The sequence below is a fragment of the Rhinolophus ferrumequinum genome, chromosome 4 (genome assembly GCF_004115265.2).
Source record: "Rhinolophus ferrumequinum isolate MPI-CBG mRhiFer1 chromosome 4, mRhiFer1_v1.p, whole genome shotgun sequence".
Lineage (NCBI taxonomy): Eukaryota > Metazoa > Chordata > Mammalia > Chiroptera > Rhinolophidae > Rhinolophus > Rhinolophus ferrumequinum.
This window is the reverse complement of record NC_046287.1, coordinates 46384152-46411284: the sequence shown is the minus strand read 5'-3', so window position 1 is coordinate 46411284 and position 27133 is coordinate 46384152. Positions and strand designations below refer to the sequence as shown.

The 27133-nt window shown below is 36.9% G+C and overlaps 1 protein-coding gene across 4 annotated transcripts in view; it reads left to right on the top strand.

Annotated features, from left to right (window-relative positions):
- NALCN (sodium leak channel, non-selective) overlaps nucleotides 1–27133 on the top strand; it is a 315292-nt gene that overhangs the window by 33385 nt on the left and 254774 nt on the right. For all 4 annotated transcript variants that reach the window (XM_033104832.1, XM_033104830.1, XM_033104828.1 and 1 more), the window contains exons 4-6: nucleotides 11096–11179; nucleotides 12340–12479; nucleotides 12571–12699. In XM_033104832.1, coding sequence (XP_032960723.1) covers nucleotides 11096–11179; nucleotides 12340–12479; nucleotides 12571–12699 — 353 coding nt within the window. The remainder of the gene's footprint in view (nucleotides 1–11095; nucleotides 11180–12339; nucleotides 12480–12570; nucleotides 12700–27133) is intronic.

Here is a 27133-nt window from a genome sequence, read left to right as displayed (position 1 = left end):
TATGTTTCCTATCTCTCTGTTGAAGGTTCCCCTGAGATCATTGAGCATCCTTATAACCAGTGTTTGGAACTCTGAATCTGGTAGATTGCTTGTCTCCATTTTGTTTAGTTCTTTTTCTAGAGATTTGTTCTGTTCTTTTATTTGAAACATGTTTCTTTTTCTCGCCAGTGTGGCTGCCTCCCTGTGTTTGTTTCTATGAGTTAGGTAGGGCTGCTATGCCTCCCAGTCTTAGTAGAGTTGTTTTATGTATTAAGTGTTTTATGGGACCCAGTGCTTCAATCTCCGCTGTTACCAGAGTCTCTTACATGAGTTGTGTGTGTCCTCCTGTTGTAGTTGAGCCTTGGTTGCTGTTTGCACATCAATGGAAGGGATTGACCCTCAGGCTGATTGGTTGTGGGGACTGGCTGTGACTACAGTGGATGAGCTATAGTGCAAGGGCTGACCCTTGCTGATCAGGGTTTGCTTTATCAGGGCTCTGGAGCCTGCCCAGTCTTCCCTTTGGGTGTGTCATTCTTGGGAGTCAGATGGGTGATATTCCAGCCCAGTCTGAAGCTGGCCATGGGGCTTACCAGCCCTGGGGCCTCCCGGGAGGGAACTCGCTGCAGGCCAAGTTCAGCCGCAGTCTGTGCCCTGTCCAGGGCCAACTGGCTTGTGCCACAAAGCAATCCAGAGATGATCACAACCTGCGCTGTGAGAGGCCTAGCTGCAAACCAAGGCTGACGGTTGCTAGTGCCAGGCTTAGGGCTGCTCACCCAGAGGTACAGGACATGCTAAAGCCAGATGCTGCTTGTTTGGGTTTTATGAACCTTTATGAGATTTTAGGAAAGTCCACAGTATTAGCTAAGGCAGGCTGTTTATACAAAAAAGCCACTGGAATCGGCTCAGGTGTGCCCGACTGTTGGCTCAGGTGGATTCTGATTTCAGGGAATCAGTAGGGTGGGGCTTATAAATGGTGATAGCCAATTTGCTAGAGAATCAGATTGCATCTGCATGTGTGTATCTGCATGCAGGGAGGGGGAGGGCTCAACAAAGAAGCAGTGTCTTCCACCAGCTCCTCCATCCAGGAGAAAGCTGCCTCTTCAGCCCTCACCTTGAAGGTAGACACTTCAGTTCCTCCTTGTATGTCTCTAGTGCCTTTTGTGCTGCTGCCCCAGCACTGAAACTTACAGCGAGTCAGTCAGTCAGTGAGTAAGTTTGTGTCCCCTTAAGATGAACACCTAGGACTGCAGCCACCCTCTGTCTCACTCAGCCACAATCTCTCCTGGTTTTCATAGCCAGAAGTTATGGGGATTTCTCTCTCTGGTACTGGAATCCTGGGCTGGGGAGCCTGGTGTGGGGCTGGGACCCCTTGTTCCTCTGGGGGGGACCTCCACAGCTGAGATATCTCTACTGATTTTTAATGGTCACACACAGGTGAGTTGTGAGATTAGCCCATTCAGTGCTTCTGCCCCTTCTACCAGTCTCAGGTGGCTTCTGTATATCTGTAATTGTAGGGTTTCAGTTCAGATAGACTTAAGGTAATTCTCAATAATGGTTCTGTGGTTTAGCTGTAACTGATGTGTTCCTGAGAGGAGGTGGGCACCGTGTTTACCTACTTTGCCATATTGACCAGAAATCCCCACTTTTTACATTTTAAATAATCTTCAGTATATTGGAAGCTCTCATCCTTTATCTTATTGAATATAATTTGTTACTAAAAAAATTATGAGCATTAAAAGAGGTTAATTATAGTGACATTACATATAACATCATAATTTTAATGACAAAAAAGAAATTAAATAATAATGCTGTTGTTTTCCCATATAAAAACTCATGCTATTTGGGTGCCTGTGCACCCAATGATTCATAATTTTTTCTTTTTCCTGCCTAACATTTACTTTTTTTTATATATTAGTTTCAGGTACACAAGGCAAAGTAATACTTAGACATTTATCATTTATATCCCTCACACTGTGTGAACCCCCTCCCATCCACTATCCCTCTGACATCACACACAGCCATTACATTTCCACTGTCTCTATTCCTAATGCTGTACTCCGCTTCTTGTAAGTATATATATATATATATATATAAATTATAGTTGGCATTCATTATTGTTCAGCTTCAGGTGTACAGTGCAGTGATCAGGCATCTACATCATCCCTGAGGTGGTCTCCCAAATGGGACAAGTGTCCATCGGATACCCTACAAAATCTTTACAACATTATTGATTACATTCCCCAAATTAATTTTCAAAACCCCTTGGCCATCTTGTGGTTACTGATTGTTTTCTAATCCCCTCACCTTCCCCCTTATCCCCAACCCCCCACCCATCTAGCAACCCTCAGTTTTTCCTCTATGTCTCCAAAACTGTTTATGATTAGTTCATTCACTTATTCTTTTCTTTAGATTCCACATATAAGTGAGATCATATGGTATTTGTCTTTCTCTGTCTGACTTATTTCACTTAACATAATGTTCTCTAGGTCCATCCATGTTGTTGCAAACGGTAAGATTTCTTTCTTCTTTATGGCTGCGTAATACTCCATTGTATAAATGTACCACAGTTTCTTAATCCAGTCATGTACCGATGGGCATTTCCGTTGTTTCCATGTCTTAGATATTGTGTATAGTACTGCAATAAACATAGGAGTGCATAAAGATTTTTGAATTGGAGTTTTGGATTTCTCCGGATAGATACCTAGGAGTGGAATTGCTGGATCATAAGGTAGTTCCATTTTCAGATTTTTGAGATACCTCCATACTGTTTTCCATAGTGGCTGCACCAATCTGCAATCCCACCAACAGTGCACAAGCGTTCCCTTTTCTCCACATCCGCGCCAGCACTTGTTGTTTGTTGATTTACTGATGATAGCCATTTTGACTGGGGTGAGGTGGTATCACATTGTGGTTTTTATTTGCATTTCTCTGATGGTTAGTGAGGTTGAGCATTTCTTCATATGTCTGTTGCCATCTGTATGTCCTTTTTAGATAAATGTCTCTTCATGTCCTCTGCCCATTTTTTAATTGGGTTGTTTGTTTTTTTGGAGTTGAGTTGAGTGAGTTTTTTATAAATTTGTGATATTAACCCCTCATCAGATATATCATTGGCAAATATCTTTTCCCATTCAGTAGGATCCCTTTTTGTTTTATCGATGGTTTCCTTTGCTGTGAAAAAACTTTTTAGTTTGATGTAATCCCACAAGTTTCTTTTTTCTCTTACTTCCCTCACGCGAGGAGATATATCAGTAAAAAATCTTACTCTGGGTAATGTCTGTGAAGTTTCTTTCTATATTTTCTTCTAGGAATTTTATGGTTTCAGATCTTACATTTAAGTCTTTAAGCCATTTTGAATTTATTTTTGTATATGGTGTAAGGAGGTGGTACAGCTTCATTTTTTTGCATGTGTCTGTCCAGATTTCCCAGCACCATTTATTGAATAGACTGTCTTTACCCCACCGTACACTCTTGCTTCCATTGTCGTAGATTAAATGGCCTATAGGCATGGATTTATTTCTGGACTCTCTATTCTGTTCCATTGATCTATGTGTCTGTTTTTATGCCAGTACCATGCTGTTTTGATTACTGTAGCCTTTTGATATAATCTGATATCAGGTATTGTTATACCTCCCACTTTGTTCTTATTTCTCAAGATTGCTGAGGCTATCTGGGGTCTTTTATGGTCCTATATAAATTTTATGATTATATGTTCTATTTCTGTGAAAAATGTCATTGGTAGTTTGATAGGAATTGCGTTGAATAGGTATATTGCCTTAGGCAGTATGGACATTTTAACTATATTAATTCTTCCTATCCATGTACATGGTACGTGTTTCCATTTATTTGTATCTTCTTTCATTTTTTTCTTCAGTGTCTTATAATTTTCTGAGTACAGATCTTTTACTTCTTTGGTTAAATTTATTCCCAGGTATTTTATAGTCTTTGGAGCAATTGTAAATGGGATTGTTTTTTTAATTTCTCCTTCTGATGTTTTATTATCGGTATATATAAATGCAACTGATTTCTGAATATTAATTTTGTATCCTGCTACTTTACTAAATTCATCTATCAGCTCTAATAGTTTCTTGGTGGAGTCTTTAGGGTTCTCTATATATGGTATCATGTCATCTGCATATAATGACAATTTTACTTCCTCCTTACCTATTTGGATGCCTTTTGTTTCTTTTTCTTGTCTGATTGCTGTGGCTAGAACTTCCAGCACTATGTTGAATAGAAGTGGAGATAGTGGGCAACCTTGCCTTGTTCCTGATCTTAAGGGGAATGGTTTTAGCTTTTCCCCATTGAGTATATGATGTTAGCTGTGGGTTTATCATATATGGCCTTTATTATGTTGAGATATGATCCCTCTATTCTCACTTTCTTAAGGGTTTTTATCTTTGATGGCTGCTATATTTTATCAAATGTTTTTCTGCATCTATTGATATGATCATGTGATTTTTATTTTTATTTTTCATTTTGTTAATGTGCTGTATCCCATTAATTGATTTGCGGATGTTGAACCACCCTTGCATACCAGGGATGAATCCCACTTGATCATGGTGTATGATCTTTTTAATGTATTGCTGAATTCTGTTCGCTAATATTTTGTTGAGGATTTTTGCATCTATATTCATTAGAGATATCGGCCTGTAGTTTTCTTTTTTTGTGGTGTCTTTGTCTGATTTTGGGATCAGGGTGATAGTGGCTTCGTAAAAAGTGTTTGGGAGTCTTCCCTCCTTCTGGATTTTTTGGAAGAGCTTGAGGAGAATTGGTGATAATTCTTTTTTGAACGCTTTGTAAAATTCACCTGTAAAGCCATCTGGTCCAGGGCTTTTGTTTGTTGGGAGACTGTTGATTACTGATTCAATTTCCGTGGTGGTAATCAGTCTATTCAGGTTTTCTGTTTCTTCTTGAGTTAGCCTTGGAAGGTTGTACGCCTCTAGAAAATTGTCCATTTCTTCCAAATTGTCAAATTTGTTGGCATATAGTTGCTCATAGTAACTTCTTAAAACTCTTTGTATTTCTGCAGTGTCCGTTGTCACTTCTCCTCTTTCGTTTCTGATTTTATTAATTTGGGTCCTCTCTCTCTTTTTTTTAATGAGTCTGGCTAAAGGTTTGTCGATTTTGTTTATCTTCTCTAAGAACCAACTCTTGGATTCATTGATCTTTTGTATTGTTTTTCTGGTTTCTATTTCATTTATTTCCACTCTGATCTTTATTATCTCCTTCCTTGTGCTCCCTTTGGGCTTATTTTGCTGTTCTTTTTCCAGATCCCTTAAGTGTGAAGATAAACTGTTGATTAGTGATGTTTCTTGTTTCTTTAGGTAGGCCGGCAATGCTATAAATTTCCCTCTTAGGACTGCTTTTGCGGCATCCCATAGATTTTGGGTCGTTGTGTTTTCATTTTCGTTTGTCTCGAGATATCTTTTGATTTCTTCCTTGATCTCCTGGTTGACCCATTCATTATTTAGTAGCATGTTATTCAGCCTCCATGAATTGGTGTGTCTTCCAGTTTTTTCCTGTAGTTCATTTCTAATTTTATAGCACTGTGGTCAGAGAAGACAGTTGGTATGATTTCAATTTTCTTAAATTTATCAAGACTTGTTTTGTGGTCTAACATATGGCCTATCTTGGAAAATGTTCCATGTGCGCTTGAGAAGAATGTATATTCTGCAGCTTTGGGGTGAATTGCTCTGAAAATATCGATTAAATCCAAGTGGTCTAATGTATCATTTAAGGCTGTTGTTTCCATATTGATTTTCTGTCTGGAAGACCTGTCCCTTGTTGTCAGAGGTGTGTTGAAGTCCCCTACTGTGATAGTGTTACTGTTGATCTCTGTCTTTATGTCAGTCAATATCTGTTTTATATATTTAGGTGCTCCTATGTTGGGTGCATAGATGTTTACTAGGGTTATGTCCTCTTGTCAGATCGATCCCTTTATTATTATATATTGCCCATCTTTGTCTTTTAATATTTTCTTCATTTTAAAGTCTAGTTTGTCAGATATAAGTATTGCAACTCCAGCTTTTTTCTCATTTCCATGAAATATCTTACTCCAACCCTTCACTTTCAGCCTGTGTGTGTCTTTTGATCTGAGGTGAGTCCCTTGTATACAGCATATTCAAGGGTCTTGCTTTCTTATCCACTCAGCCACCCTATGTCTCTTGATTGGAGCATTTAATCCGTTTACATTTAAAGTGATTATTGATAGGTACATAGTTATTGCCATTTTAAAAATTGTAGTTAGATTGTTTTCATCTTTCTTCTATTTACAGAAGTCCTATAGTATTTCTTGCAATGCTGGCTTGGTGGTAATAAATTCCTTTAGCTTATTCTTTTCTGGAAAGCTCTTTATCTCTCCATCAACTTTAAATGATAGCCTTTCTAGATAAAGCAATCTAGGTTGTAGGCCTTTATTTTCCATCACTTTGAGTATCTCCTGCCACTCCCTCCTGGCCTTCAATGTTTCTGTAGAAAAGTCATTTGATAGTCTTATGGGAGTTCCCTTTTAGGTAACCCTCTGTCTGTCTCTTGCTCCTTTTAGAATTCTCTCTTTGTCTTTAATCTTTGCCATTTTAACTATAATGTGTCTTGGTGTGGGTCTGTTTGGGTTTATCCTGGTTGGAACTCTCTGCACTTCCTGGGCTTGTATGTTGGTTTCCTTCATCAGGTTAGGGAAGTTTTCGGATGTCATTACTTCAAATATGTTCTCAATCCCTTGCTTCCTCTCTTCACCTTCTGGTATTCCTATGATGCGCATGTTGTTGCACTTGATGTTATCCCAGAGGTCTCTTAAACCGTCGTCATTATTTTTTATTCTTTTTTCTTTCTATTGTTCTGTTTGGGTGATCTCTGCTAACTTGTCTTCTAAATCGCTGATTCGATTCTCTGCTTCATCTAACCTGCTGTTAATTCCTTCAAGTGAGTTCTTTATTTCAGTAATTGTGTTCTTTAGTTCTAACTGGTTGTTCATTATGATTTCTCTATCCTTCTTTATGTCGTCTCTCAGCTCCTTAAACATTCTTATCATCAGTGTTCTGAACTCTGTCTCTGATAGGTTGGCTACCTCTGTTTCATTTGGTTCCATTTCTGGAGGTTTCTTCCGTTCTTTTATTTGGGACATGTTTCTTTGTTTCCCCATTCTGGCTGACTCTCTGTGTTTGCTTTGATGTATTATGTAGATCCCCTAGAGTTCTTAGTTCTTGCTGGGTTATCTTATGTAGTATGTGTCCTTTATATTTGACTTGCACTACTTGGTTCTTCTCCTCTGCGTGTGCTCCAAAGGTGACTGTTGTGTTGTGTATATTGTCATGTTAAAGAAGATCTGTAATTGTTTTTCGCTTGTGAGTAGGTGGGGTTAACTCCTAGGCTGACTAGTTGTGAGACTTGGCTCTGCCCACCACAGGGTGTTCTGCTGCATAAGGGTTGACCACTTAAATGTGGTTTGGCCTCTATGGGCTCTTGTGCCTGTAGAGAATTCCCTCTGGATGTGTCACTTGTAGGTCAAACCCAGTAGTACTCTGGTTTGGTCTGGAGTTGGCCTCTGGGTGTGTTGAATCTTGTGCCTCTTAAGCTGGGCCCTGGTAGGGCAATTTCAGAACAAAGCAAATCACCAAGCACAACAACAACAACGACAAAGAAAAAAATCAAATACCTTCACATGTAAAAACAACCGACAACCCCCACTCAACACAGGCAACACAGATATCAAAGATATAAAGACAAAACAAAACAAAATAAAACAAAAAGCAGTGCCAGTCTTGGCTTAAGCCCACCAAATAATCTCCAGGTTGTCCTCTGCTGTACCAAAGAGTCCTCTGCGTATTGTGCAGGCAGAGCCGGTCACCTGGTGCCCAGAGTGACATTGGGACTGCAGATTTAGATGCGTGGGGCTGAGGGGTCTGGATGGTAGTTTCTACAAAGTCAGTGCAATTTCTGCTCTTGCCTGCACATATGCACACTGAAAGTAGCACCACCAGCCCTGTGTCCAGTTCTCCTGAGTCTTAGGGCACTTCTTCCGTGTGTGTGTGTGCGCGCGCACGAGTGTGTGGTGGGCGGGAGATTTCTGAGCTGCTGAAAGCCCAGAGCTGCATCTGCCGCTTACTGCTGATTCCTGGGAGTCCCTCTGCAATTGTCATTGCCCTGCCCTAGGCAGGCCAGAAAGGGTGGGGGCTGGGGATGGAGGGGTCTTCTCTCTCCCAGCCCACCTGTGTCACACTCTTCCTGCAGGCCAGTAAAGGTGGTGGCTGAGGGTGGAGGAATCTCTTCTCTCCTAGCCCAGCAAAAATCACACTCTTCCCAGCCTCTTCCCTGGGTCAGAGCTGCATGCCAGTCTTCCCAGAGACTGAGCACTAAGGCTCCTCTGTAATCTGATACTACTCCGCAGTTCAGGGGCCATTTTAAGTCTCTGGAAGGATGGGGATATGATTGGAAGAGCGGGGGCGATGGGGGCCCAGGTATGGAGTTTGTGTCCTTTGTCCAGCCTAGGGCCCAACAAAAGTTCTCACTGAGGTTATTGCCTTAAATTCTGGATATGCTGCCCCCTCAGCGGGAGAGATCAGCTGTGGGTTGCAGGGAAAGAGCCCACTTCCTGGCTTCTGTGTTCTCTGTTCTGTCCTGGGATCCCCTGCCTCTCTGCAGCTGTGGATTCCGGCTGCATTTCCACCGCCACAGATGCGGGCTGCGTTTCCACAGCCGCAGATGCGGACCGAGTTTCCACTCCACTCCCTTCTCTCTTCCCCTGCTCGCCCAATTTGCCCACCTTCAAGTAATCCTTGCACGAGTCTCTTAGCTGTTCTGCGTGATGAGCAGAGGTCCTTTGATGGGTTATAGATGTCCCGTTTGTGATAAGATCTGGAGGAGAACTCAAAAAGTGTGCCCCGCTGCCACCATTCCTATGACATCACTCTAACTAACATTTACTTTTAATTGCTTCTATTTTAAAATTGTTCTCTGCCATGTCCCATAAAATTTCAGTTTTCATTTTTGGATTTCATTGTATTTTTTAAACAATTGCAATTATTCCTAATTCTTAAAGATCAAGTGATATCTCTCTCTCTCTCTCTCTCTCTCTCTCTCTCTCTCTCTCTTTTTTTTTTGCCTAACATACAAGTATAATAAAAGTAAATTTTAAAATATACACTTTTATTTTTCTGCTTAACACTTATCAATTTATAATATACTATAAGTTTTACATTTTAAAAAATTCACTGAGAATGTAAGTTACATAAGGATAGGGATTCTTGTTTTGTTCACTCCTTTATCACTAGTGCCTTGAACACTGTCTAGAGTGTAGAGATGTTCTATACATTGACTGAATGAATAAATGAATGAACAAACAAATCTCTTTAATGTTTTAAGCAACTCAAGGGAAACTTCAAAGTACAACTTTAAATAATTTGCATTCCATTATTTTTTGGAAGTTAATCAAAATTGGACTCAGAGAAAATTCAATTTTGTCTTGGCTATATAGTCCATTTAGTTTATAATTAATTTATATGTTCAATTTATTGTGTAATCTACAAGACAAATATGATGCTTGTAGTAAAAGATGCTTCATGAGGTTTTGAAAACAGCTACAGTATTCTTAAATTATTTGTTCTATATTTAATATGTGTGCATGCGTATATACCAGAAGCATCCTGAGGTGCAATTTTTCTCTTTATCAGGTTTAAATAATCATATAATGATCACAGCACTTAATTTAATAGGGTCATTGTCCTCCTAGTTACCCAGACCCCAAGCCTCAGAGTTTGCTTTCATATCTCTTTTGTGAATCTTCTCAAATACACGCCAAGTTTGGTTGATTCTCTTGCCACTGGTAAAATTATTGGTTCATTCATTTGAGAACTAGCATTGTTTTCTTTAAATTCTCCATAGAATTAATCTTTCTATCTTTCCCACCATGTTTTTAGTTTTATAATAAGTTATTTTCCCTTGTGTATTAGCTGGGTATGTACATCTCTCTCTCTACACAAAATTGGTGTGTGTGTGTGTGTGTGTGTGTGTGTTTCACTAAGCATTATTCATCCTCTTATGTAAAGTAGGTGCTTACCTAATATTTACTAAGTTGAGTTTATACTTCATAACTGGATCAGATAACTTTTATTAGTGGTTTATCATATTATTAGTTTTGCGCACAAAAAATATTTCTGGGAACTTCTCGAGGACACTTTCTGATAACCTAATTGTTTCTAAGCATAGAAGGTGCTGGAAATTATTTTATTTTCCTAATATCCTGCAACATATTTTACCATTTTGTTTAAAATCTTAGCATATGTTCCTATTTCAATTTTCTAAGCAGGTTCAGTCAGAGCTGGTAATGATAGATGTGACTGAATTCAGAATTGTTTCATATTTTACTACAGAACTGGTGACTTAATGGGGCAGTCCTAAGAAAGCAAAAGCCTTTCTATGTAAGGTTTCCAATTCTAACTTAATGGGGTTTTCTGTTTTGTTATACCACTTGAAAAAATTTCCAAAGTTCCCACTTTATAAAAATATACATTATAATATCAGAGTAGAGCCCTATTTGAAAAATGAAAGTAGTATGTTTTCTTTATTTTTCTTTTACATATACAGTCCCAATACAGTTAAAATCAATAAATGCTTTATTTGAAAATGAAGGCAAGTTTCTTCTTCACTTTTAATTTAGCTTGAGGTGAATTCCTGGGTAGTTTTCAACTAATGGCGGTTGATCCCACAGGTTTAAAGACCTTCTTGATGACCACTGTTTGCTTTTGGTTCTTGTGAGAAGACGGTTTAGGACCAAGCTGCCTATTGAGTAGGATGTTCCTATTGTAAAATTGTTCTCTGCTGAGTCCCATAAGTGGTAGAATCTGTATGGCTAAGAGAAAACAATAGTGAGGTTTTCCCTTTGCATGAATTTAAAATTTTACATGCAAAGTTCTGCAGTTACTTATGGTTTGTAAATTATTTTCCTTATATATAATGCCATTTAAAGTGCTAAAAGTATTCCTTTTGAAAGTAAGTCTGTTTAATTGTGATACAAAAATTGTGGATAGCTTTTACTGAATTAATACTTGACTATTCCCTCCACAGGTAGTTTTTGAAATTTTTCATTTGCCTGATAATGCCATGTGAAATTTCTTTTTAGGGAGATAGTTCCTATGTGAAAGATCGCTGGTGTGTTTTTGATGGATTTATGGTCTTTTGCCTTTGGGTTTCATTGGTGTTGCAGGTAATTAAAAACTTTTAAATTACAAGGGGCTATTTTCCAAAATGGGCACTATTTTGCATTGAAAATCTAAATAGAAATATTAAAAAATATGCATCAAATGTTATTGTATGATTTTCTACATCATGTTATTTTAAATGTTTATTAATGAAAAAGCCTAAGATTTTAATCATTGTCAGTCACATTTGTGAATTATTTCTCAATCAGAAATAAAAATCAGTACAATAGCTAATTGTTTCTTGTTGAACAGATATAAAAAATATATTCATTGAAATAAAGAACATTGGTTGAGATTTCTGTATTTGTAGAATAAAAATATTTAATTAAAAAATAAAAATTCCAGTCTTTTATGTAACTGAACCCTCACTAAAAACAGTTAAAAATACATATAGATACATTGAGATACATATTAGTCAACATAAAATACTATATTGCAAATAGAAAATGCCTTACTATGAGAAATGGGGACTATGTATTAAAAAGTCTAAAGGAGGAATTTCATTGGAAAATGGTAGAATGCATTCCCATGCATTTAGTCAGGCTTAATTTTGCATTTAATTCAACTAAAGTTACTATATTATTCATTTAGAAATTCAGAATAAAATAGATTTACACTCCATCCATCCTGTAAACTCATCATAGTGCTTATTGATAAGCTATCTTTATTTTGATTAAGCTCACCTCTTCAACGGTATAATTTACCCTGCACATTTGTGTGTCCTTTTGCATTTAGTAACTACTGTATAATTGACAAACATTTTCTAATTATTATTTTGCCTCTTAGAAAATGGTACAATTCTTTTTCATGTTTTTTCATATTTTAACCCTTTTCCATTACTTCATTTTCTGATATTCAAAAAGTTCCACCAAAGAACGTAATTAGTGAGGACAACTTAGCACGCTTACTATGTATTTTAAGTTGACACTTGTTTCTGTAATAAAAACTGTGCCTTGATGACTTATATAGGAAATAAACAATATTAATGGCACTTTCATTAGTTTATGTATTTGTTTCTCTTAAGAGAGCTCTGACTTGAAAATGTACTCAAAAGAAAGTTGATTTCAGTAGAAAATGATGTAAGACAAAGCTATCTGTATATACCATGACGACAAGCAATGCTAAGGGTAAGTCTAAACTTGTTTATTCACCTCTAAATTTACAGGTATTTGAAATTGCTGATATAGTTGATCAGATGTCACCTTGGGGCATGTTGCGGATCCCAAGGCCACTAATTATGATCCGAGCTTTCCGAATTTATTTCCGATTTGAATTACCAAGGACCAGAATTACAAATATTTTAAAGTAAGTACTGCTTTTACATATGTTAAGGGGAAAATTTATGACATTTTTTTTTATTTAAGTTTTACTTATTTTACCTTTTTTTCCCCCCTAGGCGATCAGGAGAACAAATATGGAGTGTTTCAATTTTCCTCCTTTTCTTTCTACTTCTTTATGGCATTTTAGGAGTACAGATGTTTGGAACATTTACCTATCACTGTGTAGTAAATGACACGAAACCAGGGTAAGTTTATCCACTAATTGCATTTTAATCTAGGTGATTTAACAGGATGTTTCTGCAATTCTCATGAGAAAATTTTCTGTGTCGAATTTTTTTTTTTTTAAGTCTTTATGTACTCTCTGTTCCATATCCTCTGCTTCGTCAAAATTGTTTTGTCCAGGTCTTTTAAGATAAGTATTTAAGACAAGCCAGGCTGAAAAATGTAACCCTGTGGGAAAGTAGATTAAGCAAATTCAAAGTGTACATTTAGAAATTTTCCTCAGGATGGCAGAATGGAGAGTGTGCTAACATAATACCATCAGAGTAAAATAAGATAGGAATGGAAAATGGCATAACTACTTCTAAAAACAATTGGGCAGTTTCTTAAAAAGTTAAACAGATAACTACCATATATCCCATTCATTCCATTCCAGGTATTCCAGAGAAATGAAAACATGTCCATAAAAAAACATATACATAATGACTTTATTTGTAGTAGCCCAAAACTGAATAATCAAAATTTCCATCAATAGGTAAATGGATAAACAAATTGTGGTACATCCATATAGTGAATACTATTTAGCAATAAGGAAGTATGAGATATTGATATAAACAACATCTTGGATGAATCTCAGAATAATTATTCTGAGTGAATAGGAAACCAGATGAAAAAGATTACATATTATAATGATTCCATTTATATAAGATTCTACAAAATGTAGGCTTATCTGTAATAACAGAAAGGAAATCAGGGTTGCCTGGGGATAAGGATTGGGGCAGGAATAAGGGATTACCAAAGGGCACAAGGAAACCTGTGGGGTTGACCAATATGTTCATTATCTTGATTGTGGTTCAGTACATGTATCAAAATTCATCAAACTGTACATTTTAATATGTGCAGCTTATTGTATGTTAAGTATACCTTACTAAAACTGTTTAGAAATGCTTCAAAATAGAAATCTAATTTTCTTCACGTGGTCAGTTGTCCTGGTAGGACTTACTGGGTGCTATTATCCTCTGAATTTGATGCTGCTTTTCTCATTTACCAATTCCCAGTCTATATTTCGGTCTGTACCTGTGGTCTATAGTGTGCTTGATTGGTCTATTTGACTGTCCGTTCGCCAGTATCACACTCTGGAACACATGTAAATTACAACCTGGCATTATGCATGGGGTCAGCATTTCCAGCCCCCAGCCTTACATAGGCTCAGAACCCCGTCTTCTGCCTCACGTGCCATTAAAACCCAAGCTCTTTAATACTAGATAATTGGCCCCCATTCATACCACCATTTTGTCAACTCATATACTTCCCTCCCTCCAGTATTTAGTTCCCTCTTAGGTTTTGACATTTTGGAATATGTTTTTATTTCTTGTGAGCCTAGATAGGCATTTTCAAATGTTATTGTTTATCCAGCAGCTCTAGTTGTTTGTAGTGGAAGGAGTGGAATTTAATGGAGGCCTGCTTGCCAGAACTAGCACGTTGGCACTCATAGCTATTTTTTTCCCTCTGTTTTCCTCCTGATGCTGTGAGGTCCGTGAGGACACATATGGGAAAGAATGGAGAATATTCATCTTCTTATCTTCGGTGCCCAGTATCCTAGCCCAGTATCCTGCTTAATACCTATTTACTGAAGTCATGGTTGATGATATATTATATTTGGACAGACAATAGCATTATGACACATTGATAAGGAAGAAGAAATTTATAAAAAGTAACAGAAAGAAAAGCAACTTGCTAAAGGGACAAGGAAGAAATAGTTAAACTATGGAAAAGCAGTATTAAAATTAGAGGAAAGCAATGGATTGGTACAGACACAGGGTAGGAAAGTTGAAGGAAGTGGTGAGTAAGGGAGTCGACTGTGTGGGTGAGAGAAGAGACAAATGCATGTTATTTTGTGTTTTTTTGTGTGTGTGTTTTTTCTAAGTGTAGGTAGGCTGTAGAATATGTATAGATTATTCCATGAATGAATATGAAGATGGAAAAAGATGTTATGTGGGTGGGAGACAATAGATAATAGAGGTGAAGAAGAGAGAAAGCTTCTGGGTAAGAAGACAACTGTGTTATAGCAGCAGTGAGTATAGGAGGCTGGTTTCAAGTTACCATTTTATTTAAAAAAAACAATGGAATGCGAGAATTCTAAAGCTTGTTAACACAACTAGAAGATCAGGAATCATGCTGGCAAACTATATTTTGACACATAAACTATAATACAAATTGAGAAGACTCGCATGAGTACCTTCTGAACTCACAGCCTTTGAATCACTTTAGTAAGTACTCTTCACCAGCTCTATACTGGACTCAGTATGAAGAGATAAATGTCCTTGACAAAAATATTAAAAACCTTTTGTATTCTGAACATTAGATGCAGCTCACTACTTCATCCTAAAAACTGCAGTTCACTTTGAAAATTTTCATACATGTTGGCAGAATTTTAGTTACTCGAGACATAGCAGTTATGGGGGGATGTTCCATTTTCTTTCTCATATTTGTAGAATCTGCCCAATAGCATTACGTACATACACATATATCTTGCCTTCTCTGCGTGATTCTTAATTTACCATTTGAGAAGAAAAGCGTAACTAGCCCCATGGTTATAACGTTGCTCATCAACAAGTTTGATGACTTTTTTTCGAGGACCAATCATTTATACCATTTTCTTTTCATTTTCAGTTCAACATTAACTGAGTTTGGAAGTGCCACTCAAAAGCAATAAAATTGTTGATGCCATTTTACCATTATTTCCAGCCCAGATATTAATTTACCTTATTTTTAGAGACTCAAAAAAAATTATAAAATCAAAATGAGACACATAAAATTCCTGATTAAAATTTGTTCCAACTTTTTGTTTCCTTTTAATGTTTCTTAACTAGAAAGTTCTCATAAATATTTCTGAGTCAGATGTTAAGCTACAGTATGACAGTTCTGTTTCCAGCAATCAGTGTTGCCAGTGCTGTCATGTCCTCATTTCTTAGTTGTTGTCTTTTAACAATTGTTCCAATTTCTGCTTAACTGATTTGCATGAACTATACCCTCCTAATGGGAGAGTTTTCAAGCAGAACGGTGTCTGTTCAGAAACCTGTATATCCTGAGTTTCATGGCTGACGTCTGGAATTGATTATGTTTAATCTGTGAGGCAAACAGGATAAATAAAAAAGCAACTCAATACATGCAGTTTTGCTTTTAAATGGAGCTGATTTCTTTTAAAGCAGATAGAAGAGAATCTTAGCTATGTCCTCAACAGCATTACTAGTAAACCTTGAATTTCTTCTCCAATAATGAATGGTGACCTAAGGCAATTATGGAACAAATAATGAGATTTGATGAAGCAAAGCAGTTCATAAGCTAAAGCTGAGAAGAGCAATGGCCTGTGCTAGAAACAGGTGTGGCAAAATGCCAACTGTGATGGCAGAAATTGTCCCTGAAGCTAAAAGAGGAAAGTGTAAAATGAGCTAGTAGGTGAAACAGAAAAGATGAAGATTTACTTGACCTTATTATCATTCCTGAGAAAGGAGAGATATTTATTCATAGCTTAGTATCAAATAATAAAATCTTATTCCCAAGAGTGAGATAATGAAAAAAACTTTAAGGTAAGTAAATGTTTACTATATAAAAGTATATAATATACTTTTTATATGATACTTTTAGTATAGTATATACACGTACAAAGGTTTACTATATAGAATGCAGGATTCAACCAGGAGTTCCGGTAAATATTTGCGATGGCTGGACCATTTGCTTTAAGACACAGAGATGTGGGACAACACATCACAGACACCAGGACAATCCTGGTGCATCCCTGTTGCCTCAGAATAATTTCTGATAGATTCTTTTTCCATCGCAGTAGAATCTCAGTATGGACAAAACATTCTGTGTTTACCCTACCTAGAAGCCACTCATAGGACTTGGTGGTATTTTATAAAATATCACCAAAACTTAAACTAGAGACAATATGAAGTTGGATTTTTGGCAGTTTTCTATTGGTACAAATAAAATATAAATTTATTCTTTAGGATACTTGGAAAATAAGTGAATTATTGTCTTATAAATCATGTTCACAAAATAAGGGTTTTTTTAATGGAAATGTCAGAAGAATTAAAAATAGAAACATAGTAGAACTTAGAATATTAATTTTTAATTTCTATGAACTTTATCAAGAAAGAAATTTTCTAAACTATGTAAAATCCTAAGTGCCTCAAATTCACACAAAGGTCTGAAATATTGATTCATATTTAAACTTCTTTGTAAAGATGAAGAACGACTGCTACATTTAACTTATAGGATTCAGGCAGAGATGTCTGCCATGTGCAAGAGATAAAAACAAATTTGGATAAATGCATATTAGTAACATTTAAGATATTTAAGAAATGATAATATGCTAATGAGGCATGTAGGTTTCTAATTAAATTAACAGCAACATTTGTAGAGCACCTATTATATCTCAGATATTTTGCTTATATAACTAATTTTTAGAATACTCTGAAATGAAATATTTCCCCCATTTTGCAGATGAAAACACAGTCCCAAAGAGATTAAATAGTTTGTTCATGTGCTAAGTGAGAGAGCAGGGATTTCAACTCATATCTAATTTCCGAGCCCGTGCTTGTTCCACTATTTGAGCAACTTCTATTGTGTTATAATCCCACATTAATAAACCTATGTACACATACAGGTCCACATGTATATGCATAAACATTGTATAATATGTGTCATAGAGAAAATTAATGTCCATAATACATCTGGTTTCTATCTTTATGTAGATACTATGGTCCAGGAGATTCTATCTCATTTGAATCTCAGGAATAATGATATGTAACATATTTATGTTTTAAAATCGTTGTGCAAATCCATGTCAAAGATGTGGGCCACATGAGCCACCAGTTAAATTCACTTTTTATATGACAATTTAAAAAAATTGAATAGAATAAAAGAATTCAGAATAAATCAAATTCCATGTGAAAATTAACACCAACATGATTTCCATCAGAATAGCAAAAATATTTGCTGGAATCTTTAGTATAAAAAAGAAAATCCTATCTTTAGTGTAAAAAAGGAAAAGGTGAGAAGTGCGGAGACTGAGCCACACGGGCACAGGACACAGACGTAGCTCAGTGCTCCGAGCTCGCTGCATCTGGGAACTACCGCAACTGTGGAAGAGGGAAGAACTCGGATTGCTAGGGTTCTGTTTATGGCCCACAGGGGTGAGGGGACAGCATATAACATGGCTGAACCCAAAGCTCATGGCAGAGACCTCAGAGAAAAGACTGAGGGAAGAAGGCTGAAAACGGCGGTTTAAGCCCTCACTGCTGAGAAGAGAACTGAAGCCTTAGGCACTGAGACTAGCCGCCCCTTCCCTACGCTCCCAGAGCACAACCTACACCCACCTGCCCAGTGCTAGAAGTGGAACAGTAGCAGTGTCAGATCAAAAGAACAGAATATTTGCTGTTCTTAGAACTGTGGACCGCAGACACAGATTCGCAGCCCAACTAGTTTCAGCAAAGGGGAGGGAGCTGTGGAAGCAGGACCAGCTGTGGTGGTGGTCACCACCACTGCTCTGGGCCAATTCTCACAACTCACCCCGCCTCTGGCCCCACCTATCTGGGTGGATCCCTGCAGGAGTAAACAGAACTGCTGAAACATATGGGCTCTGAATCTGGTGCAGGAAGAGCTTTGGAACTTCAAAAGATCTCCGCATACCCACAAGGACACTGCGCCCTGTGACCCAGACAAACTATTAACAGAGGAGAAGCCCGTCTCCCAGGGAATCCCCCCATTGTGTGAGAAGCTGGAATAGTGCAGAGAAAACATAGCACTACCGTGTGAGAGAGAAAAAAAGGCTGCAGTCGGAGAGAAAATAAAACATTCTACCAACAAGTACTGGAAAACAAAAGAAAGACCTCTTCCTATCAACCTGTTGCAGAAGCCACTCCTGTAGATGTCTAGGAAGAGAAATAATAAATCAATAATTGCCGTGAATAACCAAGGCACCAAGACAGCTCAGAAAGAAAGTGAAAAGTCTCCAGAAAAGGAACTTAAAGATATGGAAATATGTGACTTAAATGACAGAGAATTCAAGATTGCAGTTCTGAAAAAACTCAACGAGATGCAAGAAAACACAGAAAGCCAGTTTAATGAACTCAGAAACACAATCAAAGAACAACATGAGCATTTTACGAAAGAGATTGAAATTTTAAAAAAGAACCAAATAGAATTTCTGGACATGAAGAACTCAATAGAAGAAATGAAGAATGAAATAGCCAGCTTAGGTGGTAGAGTTGACCAGATGGAGGAAAGAATCAGTGACATCGAAGATACAAACCTGGAAATGACACGGATGGAAGAAGAAAGAGACTTGAGACTTAAAAGAAATGAAAAAACTCTACAAGAACTTTCTGACTCCATCAGAAAGAGCAATATAAAAATAATGGCCATACCAGAAGGAGAAGAAAGAGAGAAGGGAAAAGAGAATATATTCAAAGAAACTGTCGATGAGAACTTACCAAACTTGTGGACAGAACTGGATCCTCGAATCCAAGAAGCAAATAGAACACCTAATTACCTCAATCCCAACAGGCCTTCTCCAAGGCACATTGTATTGAAGCTGTCTAAAATCAACAACAAAGAAAGAATCCTCAAGGCAGCCAGGGAAAAGAAGACGGAAACCTACAAAGGAAAGCCCATTAGATTATCATCAGATTTTTCAGCAGAAACCCTACAAGCCAGGAGAGAGTGGAACCAAATATTCAAACTATTGAAAGAGAGAAATTATGAGCCAAGAATAATATATCCAGCAAAGATATCCTTTAGATATGAAGGAGGAATAAAGACCTTTCCAGACATACAGAAGCTGAGGGAATTTTCTGATACACGACCTGCACTACAAGAAATACTAAAGGAGGCTATTCGACCACCATCAACAGGGACAATTTGTGGCAACCAAAACATAAAAAGGGGGAGACTAAAGGCCTGAACTGGAATATGGGAATGGAGAAAGTAAGCGTGCTGAAGAAAATGGAATACTCTAAATATCAAACTTTCTTTTACATAAACTCAAGGGTAACCACTCAAAAAAAATACAGAACTGAAATATATACTATAATAAAAGAAGAAATAGAGGGAAACATCATAGAATACCACCACACAGAAATAATAGACAACAACAAAAAGGCAAAGAAACAATGGAGACACAGCCTTACCAGAAAACTAAAGATAGAATGACAGGAAATCCTCACATATCAATAATCACCCTAAACGTAAATGGACTGAACTCACCAATAAAAAGGCACAGAGTAGCAGATTGGATCAAGAAACTAAACCCAACCATATGCTGTCTCCAAGAGACACATCTAAGCTACAAGGACAAGCATAGACTCAAAGTGAAAGGGTGGAAAATGACACTCCAAGTAAATGTTATCCAGAGAAAATCAGGTGTAGCCTTACTGATATCAGATGAAACAGACTTCAGGGTGAAAAAGGTAACAAGAGACAAAGGTGGACATTTCATAATGGTAAAGGGGATTATACAACAAGAAGACGTAACAATCATCAATATTTATGGCCCCATTCAGGGAGCACTGAAATATACCAAGCAACTACTAACAGAACTAAAGGGAGAAATTGGCCAAAGCACAATTATACTAGGGGACTTAAATACATCATTGACATCTATGGAGAGATCATCCAAACCGAAAATAAATAACGAAATAGCAGCCCTAAATGACACATTAGATGAAATGGACGTAATTGACATATATAGAACACTTCATCCTAAAACATCAGACTATACATTGTTTTCTAGTGTACATGGAACATTCTCAAGGATAGACCCTATATTGGGACATGAAATCAGCATCAGCAAATTTAAGAAGATTGAAATCATACCATGCATATTCTCTGATCACAAGGGTTTGAAATTGGATATCAACTGCAAAAAGAAAGCAGGGAAAAACACAAATACATGGAGATTAAACAACATACTTTTAAAGACGACCGGATCAAAGAAGAAATTAGAGAAGAGATCAAAAGATACATAGAAACAAATGACAATGAAAATACATCCTACCCAAATCTTGGGGATGCAGCGAAAGCAGTTTTAAGAGGGAAATTTATATCATTGTAGGCCTATCTCAAGAAACAAGAAAATTCCCAAATAAATAACCTCACATTGCACCTTAAAGAACTAGAAAAAGAAGAACCAATGAAACCCAAGGTCAGCAGAAGAAAGGAAATAACAAAAATCAGAGCAGAACTAAATGAAATAGAGAACAAAAAAACAATAGAAAAAAATTAATGTGACAAAGAGCTGTTTCTTTGAAAAGATTAACAAAATTGACAAACCCTTGGCTAGACTCACTAAGATAAAAAGAGAGAAGACACTAATTAACAAAATCAGAAATGAAAAAGGGGAAGTTGTCATGGATACCACAGAAATACAAAGGATCATCCAAGAATACTATGAAGGACTATATGCCACCAAATGCAATAACCTAGAAGAAATGGACAAGTTCTTAGAAACATATAGCCTTCCAAGGCTGAGCCATGAAGAACTGGAAAATCTAAACAGACCAATCACCAGTAACGAAATTGAATCAGTCATCCAAAACCTTCCCAAAAGCAAAAGTCCTGGACCAGATGGCTTCACTAGTGAATTCTACCAAGCCTTCAAAGAGGATCTAATACCAATACTGCTCAAGCTCTTCCAAAAATTGAAGAAGAGACAGTACTCCCTAACTCATTTTATGAGGCCAACATTACCCTGATACCAAAACCTGGTAAGGACAACACAAAAAGAGAAAACTACAGACCGATATCTCTCATGAATACAGATGCAAAAATCCTAAACAAAATTCTAGCAAATCGAATACAACAATGCATTAAAAAGATTATTCATCACGACCAAGTGGGGTTCATCCCCGGAGCACAAGGATGGTTCAACATCTGCAAATCCATCAATGTGATACATCACATAAACAAAATAAAGGACAAAAATCATATGATTATATCAATTGATGCAGAAAAAGCATTTGACAAGATACAACATCCATTTATGATTAAAACACTTAATAAAATAGGTATAGAAGGAAAATACCTTAACATAATAAAAGCCATATATGACAAACCCTCAGCTAATCTCATAATTAATGGTGAAAAACTGAAGCCCTTTGCTCTACATTCAGGAACATGACAGGGCTGTCCCCTAGCACCCCTGTTTTTCAACATAGTGTTGGAAGTCCTTACCAGAGCAATCAGGCAAGAGAAAGAAATAAAAGGCATCCAAATTGGGAATGAAGAAGTTAAATTGTCACTCTTTGCAGATGACATGATGCTATATATAGAAAACCCTAAAGACTCCACTAAAAAGCTATTAGAAACAATCAACGAATACAGTAACGTTGCCGGCTACAAAATCAATGTAGAAAAGTGCATTGCATTCCTATATACTAACAATGAAATCTCAGAAAAAGAAATACAAAAGCAACTCCTTTTGCAATTACAGCAAAAACAATAAAATACCTAGGAATAAACTTAACCAAGGATGTGAAAGACCTACATGCTGAAAACTAGAAGACAATTTTAAAAGAAATTGAAGAAGACACAAAGAAATGGAAAGACATTCCGTGCTCATGGATTGGAAGAAACAACATAGAAGAAACAAGTTAAAATGGCCATATTACCCAAAGCAATATACAGATTTAATGCAATCCCCATCAAAATCCCAATGGCATTTTTTAAAGAAATAGAACAGAAACTCATGAGATTTGTTTGGAACCACAAAAGACCCTGAATAGCCAAAACAATCTTAAGAAAAAAGAACAATACTGGATGTATCAAACTCCCTGTCTTTAGCTTGTACTACAGGGCTACAATAATCAAAACAGCATGGTGTTGGCAGAAAAACAGACACATAGACCAATGGAATAGAATTGAGAACCCAGAAATCAAAGCATATAAATATGGACAGATAATTTTTGACAAAGAAGCAAAAAATATACAATGGAGAAAAGAGAGCCTCTTCAATAAATAGTGCTGGGAGAATTGGAAAGCCACGTGCAAAAGAATGAAAGTGGACTGCTATCTGTCACCATGTATCAAAATTAATTCAAATGGATCAAAGACTTAAGCATAAGACCTGACACAATAAACTGCATAGGAGGAAACATAGGTACTAAAATTATGGACCTTAGGTTCAAAGAGCATTTTATAAATTTGACTCCAAAGGCAGGGGAAGTAAAAGCTAAAATAAACGAATGGGACTATATGAAACTTAAAAGCTTCTGCACAGCAAAAGAAACCATCGACAAAATAAAGAGGCAACCAGCTGAATGGAAGAAGATTTTTGCAAACAGTTCCTCCGATAAGGGGCTAATATCCAAAATATGCAAGGAACTCATGAAACTCAACAACAAAAAAACAAACAACCAAATTGAAAAATGGGCAGAGGACCTGAAGAGACATTTCTCCAAAGAGGACATACAAATGGCAAATAGACATATGAAAAAATGCTCAACATCACTAATCATCAGAGAAATGCAAATAAAAACCACAACAAGACAAATAGTAACAAGTGTTGGAGAGGCTGTGGAGAAAAAGGAACCCTTATACCCTGTTGGTGGGAATGTAGACTGGTTGCAGCCGTTATGGAAGGCAGTGTGGAGGTTCCTCAAAAAATTACGAATAGAATTACCATATGACCCAGCAATCCCTCTCCTGGGTATCTACCCAAAAAATCTGAAAACATTTATACATAAAGACACATGTGCTCCAATGTTTATTGCAGCTTTGTTTACAGTGGCCAAGACATGGAAACAACCAAAATGTCCTTCGATAGATGAATGGATAAAGAAGTTGTGGTATATATACACAATGGAATATTATTCAGCAGTAAGAAAAGACAATAATAGGAACATTTGTGACAACATGGATGGATCTTGAGTATAATGCTAAGCGAATAAGTATAATGCTAAGCGAAATAAGTCAGACAGAAAAAGCAGAGAACCATATGATTTCACTGATATGTGGTATATAAACCAAAAACAACAAAAGAACAAGACAAACAAATGAGAAACAAAAACTCATAGACACAGACAATAGTTTAGTGGTTACGAGAGGGTAAGGGGGTTGGGGGGTGGGAGATGAGGGTAAGGGGGATCAAATATATGGTGATGGAAGGAGAACTGACTCTGGATGGTGAACACATAATGTAATTTATAGATGATGTGATACAGAATTGTACACCTGAAATCTATGTAATTTTACTAACAATTGTCACCCCAATAAATTAAAAAAATAATTTAAAAAAAATGGGCAGAGGACATGAAGAGACATTTATCTAAAAAGGACATACAGATGGCAACAGACATATGAAGAAATGCTCAACCTCACTAACCATCAGAGAAATGCAAATAAAAACCACAATGAGATACCACCTCACCCCAGTCAAAATGGCTATTATTAATAAATCAACAAACAACAAGTGCTGGCGCGGATGTAGAGAAAAGGGAATGCTTGTGCACTGTTGGTGGGATTGCAGATTGGTGCAGCCACTATGGAAAACAGTATGGAGGTATCTCAAAAATCTGAAAATAGAACTACCCTATGATCCAGTAATTCCACTTCTAGGTATCTATCCGGAGAAATCCAAAACTCCAATTCAAAAATCTTTATGCACTCCTATGTTTATTGCAGCACTATACACAATAGCTAAGACATAGAAACAACCGAAATGCCCATCGGTAGATGACTGGATTAAGAAACTGTAGTACATTTATAAAATGGAGTATTACGCAGCCATAAAGAAGAAAGAAATCTTACCGTTTGCAACAACATGGATGGACCTAGAGAACATTATGTTAAGCGAAATAAGTCAGACAGAGAAAGATAAGTACCATATGATCTCACTTATATGCGGAACCTAAAGAAAAGAATAAGTGAATGAACTAATCAGAAACAGTTTTGGAGACAAAGAGGAAAAACTGCGGGTTGCTAGATGGGCGGGGGGGTGGGGGTAAGAGGGAAGGTGAGGGGATTAGAAAACAATCAGTAACCACAAGATGGCCACGGGGTTTGAAAATTAATCTGGGGAACGTAATTTAGTGGTTACCAGAGGGTAAGGGGGTAGAGGGGTGGGAGATGAGGGTAAGGGGGATCAAATATATGGTGATGGAAGGAGAACTGACTCTGGGTGGTGAACACATAATGTAATTTATAGATGATGTGATACAGAATTGTACACCTGAAATCTATGTAATTTTACTAAAAATTGTCACCCCAATAAATTAAAAAAAAAAAAAAAACACCTTAGTTTCACATTAAAACTCCTAACAATATGTTACAGAGTAGAACACAAAAGCTGCATGGCTTTTTAAAAGATAAATCTTGAGTCTTCAAAGAAATAAGCTTTTAGCTAGCTGCTGAGGCAAAACCTGTGGGTTTCTGCTTTCCTTAAGGCCATATTCCTAGAAATGTCTAAGAAGCACCAGAGGTAGTTAGAGTTGCTTGTCATTCTTGCAATGAAGCAGGTTATCCATGTGTTCTGGGAACTGTAGGGCCATCATCTCAATTTTGCTCCTTCAGTGACTCACATATTTTTATGTCTAGTGATTGGATTGGTCAAGCGCACTTTGTGGTTGAAGGCATCTGGGAACAAGGGCTTTGGTGCTTTTTAAATTCTCCCCTGACCTTCACTTTTATTATTATTTTATTGTGAAATGCTTAACACAGTAAGTTTAATTAACATCCATCAGAGCATACAAATACAACATGAAATAAAAAGAAACAATATTTTTTTCCTTGTGATGAGAAATCAGGATTTACTCTTAACAACGTTCACACATATCTTACAGAAGTGCTAATATTGTCTTCATATTGTACATTACATCCCTAGGACTTATTTGTCTCGTAAGTGGAAACCTATACCTTTTTTTAAATTTAAGTTAATTTTATTATTAGTTCCAGGTGTACAAAACAACATAATGATTAGACATTTACACCCCTCATAAAGTGATAACCCCACCAAGTCTACTACCCCTCTGACACCGTACATAGCTATTACAGTACTATTGACTATATTGCCTATGCTGTACTTTACATCCCATGACTATATACATATATATGTGTATATATATACATATATATATGTTTAATTATAGTTGACATTCAATATTATTTTATATTAGTTTCAGGTGTACAAGTATAGTGGTTAGGCATTTATATAATCAATGAAGTGATTTCTCCAATAAGTCCAGTACCCCCTTGACACCCTACATAGTCTTTATAACATTATTAATTATATTCCCCATACTGTATTTCACATCCTGTGACTATTTTGTGACTACCAATTTGTACTTCCTAATCCCTGAAACTTCTCACTTATCCCCTCAAACCCCTCCCATCTAGCAGCCATCATATTTTTTTTCTATGAGTCTATTTCTGTTTCGTTTGCTAGTTTATTCTGTTCTTTAGATTCCACATGTAAGTGAGATCATATGGTATTTGTCTTTGTCAGTCTGACTCTTTCACTTAGCATAATATCCTGTGAGTCCATCCATGTTGTTGCAAATGGTAAAATTTCATGTTTTTATGGCAGAGTAAAACTCCATTGTATAAATGTACGAGAATTTCTTTATTCAATCATCTACTGATGAGCATTTTGGTTGTTTCCATATCTTGGCTATTGTAAATAGTGCTGCAGTAAACATAGGGATTCATGTGTTTTTTCAAATTAGTGTTTTGGATTTCTTTGAATAAATATCCAGGAATTGCTGGGTCATAAGGCACTTCTATTTTTAATTTTTTGAGGATCCTCCATACTGTCTTCCATAGTGGCTGCACCAGTTTGCAATCCCAGCACTTGTTTGTTGATTTATTGGTGATAGCCATTCTGACAGGAGTGAGGTGGTATCTCATTGTGGCTTTTAGTTTCATTTCTCTAATGATTAGTGATGGATGCTGGGTATCTTTTACTATACCTGTTGGCCATTTGTATGTCCTCTTGGGGGAAATGTCTATTCATGTCCTCTGCCCATTTTTTAATTCAATTGTTTATTTTTTGGGTATTCAGTTGTATGAGTTTTTCATAAATTTTGGGTGTTAACCCCTTATCAGATAAGGATTTGGTCTGTCCTTTTAATGTTCTTAACGTTGTGGAGCCTGTGGCTTCATCTGACCATTCCAAAAGGATGGAAGCCTGTTGGAGTGGGAAAAACTGCTGCTCTCCAGCAATACACTCCGCCAAACCACATCCAAAAGAATGAAAATCTTTTGAGTTCCTAATATGTATGAGGTCCTTTATATTCATAATTGCTAATTCATAGTGTGATCTCATAGGTTGGGTTTTATGATCCTCATGAGAAAGAAGAGGAAATAGCTCCTTGCCATACATTAATTAATTGGTGAAATCACTAACTAAAGTCCGATATGCTTGGCCTCAAATTCTGATGGCTGTTTTCCACCATGCCAACT